At 44.0% G+C, this 8,209-nt stretch overlaps 1 protein-coding gene across 1 annotated transcript; it reads left to right on the top strand.

Moving 5' to 3' along the window:
- Positions 1 to 278: 278 nt before the first annotated feature.
- On the top strand, positions 279 to 1,361 carry LOC308078829 (lactosylceramide 1,3-N-acetyl-beta-D-glucosaminyltransferase A-like; the record flags this gene model as incomplete). Its single annotated transcript, XM_080420175.1, has 1 exon — positions 279 to 1,361. One exon carries the CDS (start codon positions 279 to 281, stop codon positions 1,359 to 1,361), a length of 1,083 nt encoding a protein of 360 aa, XP_080276301.1.
- Between the last annotated feature and the right edge of the window lie 6,848 nt (positions 1,362 to 8,209).

Below are 8,209 nucleotides of genomic sequence, written 5' to 3'. Positions count from 1 at the left end.
AAAACCTGTGGCACATCGTCTAGCTGTTTTCTATGTTTGTGGGCTTCTCAAACTCACAAACACACACACACACACACACACACACACACACACACACACACACACACACACACACACACACACACACACACACACAGCCCAAATTTGGAGTCATATGTTGTCTACTGAGTGACATCACACGCTTGCCCTATAAAGGTGAGAAAACCACTCATTTAGCTGCTTAACGCACAGACAGTCAGACACATAGCATCTCCACTGTGAAGACCAGAGGTAAGATTATGTTCAGGATTTTTAAAGTCAAGCGCCGTGAAATCAGCACCTGTGTGCTGCTGATCGCCACGGCGATGCTGTTGGGTTTGGTTGGGTTGGCTGTGACTGATGATCCGGACGCCTTCTCCTTCATCAAAGAGGCCTTCACCGTCACACCCCAGCAGGCTCAGCGGTTCACCAACTTCAAGTACCTGCTGGACCATCCAGACGTGTGTTCTGGAGAAGACGTCCATCTTCTCCTCTTCATCAAAAGTGCCCCCGCACACGCGGACCGGCGGGTGGCCATCAGGTCGACCTGGGGCAACGAGGCGTACATTCGGCGCTCCAAGGGGGTCACGGTCAAGGTTCTGTTCGCTTTGGGAGCGCCAAGCTCCGGCAGCGTCCAGGAGGATCTGGAGCGCGAGGACCGCCTCCACGGTGACCTGATCCAGCAGGATTTCACGGACTCGTTCCGCACCCTGACTCTGAAAGTCATCATGCAGTTCCGTTGGGCACGCCAACGGTGCGCCCATGCGAGCTTCGTCATGACGGCCGACGACGACACTTTCGTACACACTCCTAACCTGGTGGATCACCTGCAGGACGCGGCCCAGAGGAACGTCACCGACCTGTGGCTCGGCCATGTGTGGCATGGAGAGAGGCCCATGCGAGACAGGAACAGCAAGTACTACTTGCCCTACGAAATGTACCAGTGGTCGACCTTCCCCGACTTCACGTCAGGTAATGGGTACGTGGTTTCCAGGGACGTAGTGGAGAAGATCTACCAAGCCACGCTGACACTCGATGGTTCTATCCACATGGATGACGTGGTCATGGGGATCTGTGCCAACATCGTGGGCGTCACGCCACAGAATCACAACTTCTTTACCGGGGGGTGGAAGGCGCCCTACCACCCGTGCATTTACAGGCAGATGATGAACTCGCACGGTCATCACGGCCAGGACATGTATGACCTCTGGAAGGCTGCGACGGACCCGCAGGTCCAGCAGATCGCCTCTAAGTCGGACTGCAAGTTGGTGAAAGAGGCTCTCCTGTGTAAACCCAACAGGGGTGACCGTGACACCTACCCGTCCGATAATTGCCGGTTTTGACCGATTTTTTATGACAAAGACCGGAAAAAAATAATCTCCCCGGACATCCTGACCGGCTGATTATGACACGGCAGTTCATTAATTATCACCGCAAATCAGGCACATTTCAAATCCTCTGCTTTGCAAGCTCGCTCTCTCTCTCTCTCTCTCTTAACAGCGTGCGTGTTTCTGGGAGAGAGAGGTAGAAAGAAAGAGTGTGTCACACGCTGATAAGTTACACCTATTTCCTGTTAATAATAACCAGTGTAAAATGTGCTGCATTGGGCGTTAAATGGGAGACACTTTATTGTGAAGGTACAACAGGAAGATGAGAGTTGATGTTGCTGCTGCGTAGTTGTTGCTTCTGCTGCGTAGAGACTGCGGTCTCGGCAGTCAGACAGAGAGACCGCGGTCTGGTTACAAGTTACATAACTTACATTATATAAAGTTGTGTATTTAACAGTCAGTATCATTACGAGTTAGAATATGTCACAGACACTAGGCTACTACAAGGGCACTGTGAGTAAAGTTGGCAAGTTGCCCTACAGTTTAACAACAGTGCAAGTTGAAGATGAACTATCCAACACTGTAAATACTCTCCACAACAGCTATAGGCTACTGCAACTATGGCATCGAGGTGAAACACGACGTTAATCATAATCGTGGACCTATTTTTAACTCTATGAGGTGGACACGTTAAAACGTTACCACTTTGAACTGAATAGCTCTATGAGGAGACGACAAGATTCTCACAACTCATCAACTTTCCCACGGCTGTCCCAACTAGACGCACGGACGGCATCCACTGCCTAACTATACAGTATAACCTCCTGTGAGTGAGTAGTGGTTTGTTTGATTGATTGATTGATTGACATTTTTATTAGGCAAAAGAATGTAAAACAACACAGTTACATTTATAATGCTTTTGTCTAAAAGGTCCGGCCAAAAAATATGGTCTATAATTTATTGCCCTAACAGGTCAGCTGAGCCACATTATGAAGGATTAATCTGAAATGCCCAATTTTGTGCAGTGCCCTTTGATTAGAAAATGCATTCAAACGCAATTGATTATTGAGAAACCATTACGCACGCAGCATGCGCAAATGGTAATGTAGGTAATTAATGTATTTGCGTAAGATGACCCTGCTATATAAAATGTGTATATTATGATGGTTCATGTTCAAATAGCTCAATCCAAAATATAATGCTGTAGGCCTAAGTGTTAGGCTGTATTTACGCACCTGCTTGTCATTAATGCATCAAAATAATTATGACTGTTATTTTTGTCAGATGTCCGATAAATTTGAACCCTTCCGGACATTGGGACCGGCAGATTAAAATCCTAGCGCGACCCCTGCTACCCGTGTAGGGCAGCCTTTGAGTAATTGCGAACGCTGCGAAGTGCAGCTATATGAAACCGTGCTCGGGTTGTGTGTGTGAGGCTCTGTCTGTGTGTGGCTCTGTCTGTGTGCACTGCCTGCACTGCCTGTGTGCAGCCGCCAGAGTGCAAAGGAGACTCTTTGTGTCTCATACCTCCACCTCCATCAACAAAATATTTTGATGGGGGTCCATACAAAAAAACAGGGTCTAAAAACGGTGTGAAAAAAAAAACTTCAAATTTCAAAAAAGTTTATCAATGTATCCTGTATGAGTTCTCTCTCCTGATTGGGTGAAATTGGTATACCGACCTGAAAATGTATTTTCTGTTTACTAAAAACCAGGAGAGACACTCCATAGTATACTATACTATGGGAATATAGAGCTATTTAACACTTAAGGGGGCAACATGCTTCCATCTGACATCAGAACTAGGGATGCACTGAATGGGAAATTCTTGTCCGAAACCGAATACCAAATATAGAAAACAGTTGACCGAATAACCGAATACTGAATGGCCGAATATGATTATAAAAAAAATAAAATAAAAAAAATACAATACCATTGCTGTCATGGCTGTGCCTCTGTCGTAGAGCTACATGATTATGGCAAAACGTATAATCACCATGGGTCCAAATTGAGATCATAAAATATATATACATTCGGTATTCAGCGTTAAAATCTATTCGGCCGAATACCGAATATGCTTTTTTTTGGCCATATATAATATGGTCAAATATATTCGGTGGCCGAATATTCGGTGCATCCCTAATCAGAACTTCCTAATCAGAACTTGTTCGGACAGGGTAGGTTATAACTCCAAAATGATGTCAATCAGAACTTCGGATGGGCGGTCGCCGGTCTCAGAACTTGTTCCGGACACTCCTTCACCCCGTCATGTTTTGGCTGTCCAAACTAGTTCAGACAGTGTGATTGGTCAGAAGTTGGTGGGTGTGATATATTTATTTTTGTTTCCGCATTCAGTCAAGGCTTCATTCTGCCAGCAGCGATAGTTTGGAACAGACGTTGACGAGAGGAACTGGTCTCTACAAACACCTCTGAAATCAACCTCTAGTGAGTATGCATAAACACAAACTGTTGCAAGAAATAGCGAAACCTCTGTGACAAATCTCCCACAGCATGTCGGAACGATATCCAGGTATTAAAATCACCCGCGCTGGTCTTAAACAAATGCTTCGGTCGCTCGAGACAACAGAGCAAGCTGCCACAGCTGCCATTCATAGTAGTGGAAAAAGTACTAAAATGTTTTACTTAAGTAAGAGTACCAATACTGCGATGTAGAAATACTCTGTTACAAGTAGAAGTCCGGAATTCAAAATGTACTTGAGTAAAAGTATTGGTATCAAAATGTACTTAAAGTACCAAAAGTAAAAGTACTTGTTATGCAGAACGTCCCATTTCACAAGTTTTCAAATGTATACAAATCCTTTGAAAATAGCAGATCTACAAGCTCACAACCCGTCGCTTCTCAACGCTTGTAGATCTGCTATTTTCAAATTGCCAAAGTTTAAGTAGGGCTGAAGTGGTTTTGTAATAATGATCAAAAAAGTAACTAGTAACTAATGTTTTTAAATAATTGTAGTGGAGTAGAAGTACAATAGTTGCGTCTGAGATGTAGTGGAGAAGTAAAAGTATTGCAAATTGGAAATACTCCAGTAAAGTAAAAGTACCTCAGAATTGTACTTAAGTATAGTACTTGAGTACATGTACTAGTTACTTTCCACCACTGTTCATTGATCAGAGATTACTCAGTGGTACCGGACAGGCCATCGGAAAAAATGTATGATGTCGGATGGATTATTTTGAAACATGAAGCCCCCTTTATTCTAACACAATTATCACTTACACCAGTGGTTCTCAAACTTTTTCATGTCAAGGACCCCCAGATTGACACTTATTAGCCTGCGGACCCCCATTTGAAAAGATATGCCATAAGAGAAGATTGTTGTTTAATGGCATTTCTATCTCTGGGACCCCGATTTATATTGTAAAATCATTTGGTTCCATTTGTACACTCTGTCAAGGACCCCTGGGGGTCACCGGACCCCACTTTGAGAACCAATGACTTACGCCTGACTGACTTAAGCACTGGTTACTTAACACTAATTCAGTAGGTGGGGGCCAAGCCACAGTGGGAAAGATGGCGGGATAGGGGACCTATCATTATGGAATTATTTTGGAGTTTCTCTGACAGACGAGAGAGGTCCACAGTATGAAAAGAGATACGGACACGTTTTGTAAACACAGAAAAACGAGACGGGGAACAACACCGTTGCCTGTGACTCGGTGGTTTGGGGGGTGGAAGTTGCCGCGGGGCATTGTCGCCCCCGCCAATATTACAAGGTCGGGACTTTCCTTAACCAAAACGGCACGTAATTCTAGAGAACGGGGTGAGGGTGTAAACAGCAAATGATTGTGTTTTGTTTAGAAAACTGCAGACGGTGTGTCGTTAAGAGCTGTAAACTACACCTGTGGGTTCAATTTATCGAGCTCCCTCTGCGCCGCCCTAGCTAATTACTGTTCATGTTCAAGCCTTTGTCATAACGTAAGCTAAGAATAAAGAGGAGAATTCACATTGTTTGGATACCTCCAAACGCTTTAATCTAGTCATTTTTTCCCCCCTCATGCACTGGAGGGTTCATTTTCCACTACACCTGTGAATTGTGCTCAATGTGCATAAACCGCCTTGAACTGTTGATAATCGATGCTGGCCCATAAAAACAGGCCGCTCGAGCCGATCCCTGCGGTGAGGCAGGGGGTTTGGGGGCGGGGGGGTTGGTGTCTTATTTATGAAATGCAATATGCGTGCAGAGAGAGAGAGCGGCCTGCGGTCCTCGGGGGGGGGAACAGTAATCGTCTGGAATAACCTCCAATTAATCCATTAAGGCCGGGAACACAGCTTTGTCATTTTAAGATTTCTTTGGCTGTTCAAAAAATAGCAGATATACAAGCTCATAGCGCGGCATCGTGGAAAATGTGTGCAAATCTTTGAATATATATATATATATATTTATATATATAAAGCGAACACAACTCCAATCTGTGTTTCTGGGGGTCCCCGGAACAACATATTTTGAGATGGGGGTCCGCGGCCAAATACATATAATTTTGGGGGTCCTTGACATGGAAAAGCTGGAGCACCACTGATATAGCAACATACTCTTAGGATTTAGAAAACATTTTTAGATATGTATTTAGCCGCGGACCCCTATCTCAAAATGTTTTGTTTCCAGGGACCCCCCAGAAGCAAAGATTTGAGTTAGAAATGTTCGGTTAAAAAAAAATTCAAAGATTTGCACAAATGTTCAAGATTTTTCAAAAATAGCTGCTACGAGCGTGTAGATCTGCTATTTTTGAACGGCCAAAGAAATCTTGAAATGACACAGATGCGTTCCCGGTCTGAATGGGTTAATGAGCCAGATGGTATTTTCACAGTAAACACCTGGGATGTCCAGGCACTCAGCAAGCCCAAAAATTAATTTCACTCAGAGTAACGTTTCAAAAAGTGTTAGCCCCTACATCTCTGGGCTCTTGTTTTTCTCTCCCTGGCAGGTGGGTTGTAATAAATACCCCTTTTCACCTAATATCTAGTGCAGTATGTCTAATCTGCCTGCCCCGGCCTGCTCTCTCGTGTCTGACAGTGGTGGAAGAAGTACTCAGATCTTTTACTTAAGTAGACGTGCAATACCGCAGCGTAGAAATACTCTGAATAATAATTATTGATGCATTATTGTGTTTTAATACTGCAGTTTATTTTAATCTCTGTCTCTGACACACACACACACACACACACACACACACACACACACACACACACACACACACACACACACACACACACACACACACACACACACACTGCTGCATTGCTTATAGATTTCCCCCACTGATCAGTAAAGTCTTGGTATCCTAATTTATTTGTTGATTTATATTTGTATTAATGATCTGTAAGAATATTTCCCTCTGAAATGTAGGGCTGTAAATGAGTAAAAAAGCAGATGATGGTAATACTCAAGTAAAACACAAGTACCTCACAAATGTAATCAAGTGCAGCACTTGAGTAAATGCACTTTTACTCTTATTCTCCACCACTGGTTTTCTTGTCTGGCTGAGGGCGTTTTTACTCCACGCTATTCCTGCTGAAAGACATAACTGTCTGGGATGACTTCCAGAGAAACACGGGGGACAAGGTAGAGTAAAAAAAGAAAAACAAGAAAAGAAAACAAGGTAAATGGCAAATTCCACGTGTTGGTCTGTTTATAACTTAATATGCCGTTCAGGCCCCAGCGGTGGGGAGTGGGTCTCTGGACCAGCGCACACCGGGCTAAATTGTGTTAGTTAGGCAAACACTACAACACGACAGGATTAAGTAGGAATGTGAGCACGGACACGGGAGCCAGGAGGGAGCGTGTGCCTCTAGCCATATCCACTGTTTTGTCTTGCATGAAATGAATCATTATGATTAAGAAGACTGGCCAATTTGTTGCCCACATTGGTATGCGTTAATAAATATGGACATCAAACACAATATTCTCTTTGTGACCATTTTGAAAATGGTCACAAAGATTTGCTGCGGGTGGGACCACAGCAGGTGAAAGGTACAGTAAGGGACTCACTAAAAACCAGGAGTTTCACCCGGGTGGGCGTGATTTAGCAGGATGTAGCAGTTCAATGCTTCTGACCAGCAAGGAAGGCATACTGTATGTTGATATGAAACATATTTTTGGATCAGAAACGTCAACATTCAACCTCAGTTTACCTGACAAGACGAGGAAAAGCGAGCCAACTAGAATGCGCATCAGGCACAGAATGTTTTTAGGGAGCCCTGTGAAAGGTAGACTATGCATTTTCCAAGAAAAAACAAACAAACAAACACAAATAACAATGCAGGCCACTGACTCTGCCAGGATAATGAGGCTGGCTGGTCACTGCATCGACGCTGGGAGCTCCCAGCCAGCAAACTGTGATACGGGAGCCAACACACGGCCATCGATCACAGTGGCATCCCACATCTACCTACGGTACGTGAACGTGCTAAAGACAGATGCAGGGGCAGATAGTACTGGTGAGCTATAGCCAGAAGTATGGAGGATCGACATGACTGCTGGAGGGCTCGTCCAAGGACAACCTAGAGAGGGATGAATTTCAAGGCAGGTCGATCATCGATGGGGTTAGCCAAGTACAAATGCAATGAAAAATGAAACGCTATAATAGAGAACTTCAAAACCCAAATTAAAAATAAAAACAGCTTAAAGGAAAAACTAACAAGAAAAATCAAGGCAACAAAACATGAAGGAAAACTAAATCAAGAAAATACAATCATCTGAGATTAAACAAGGTTAAGAATGGAAATGACCTCAGCATGGGTGGCATCAGGTCAGAACCATTACAGACCAGAGGCACATGGCAAGGGAAAATAACTAAGTCGAGACACAACAAGAGATTAACAAAGCTTCCAGTCTGAAAAATTA

The sequence above is a fragment of the Gymnoscopelus braueri genome, assembly GCF_963280865.1.
Source record: "Gymnoscopelus braueri genome assembly, chromosome: 22".
Taxonomy (NCBI): Eukaryota; Metazoa; Chordata; class Actinopteri; order Myctophiformes; family Myctophidae; genus Gymnoscopelus; species Gymnoscopelus braueri.
Note: the sequence above shows the minus strand (reverse complement) of the source record. Positions and strands in the feature narration are given on the sequence as shown.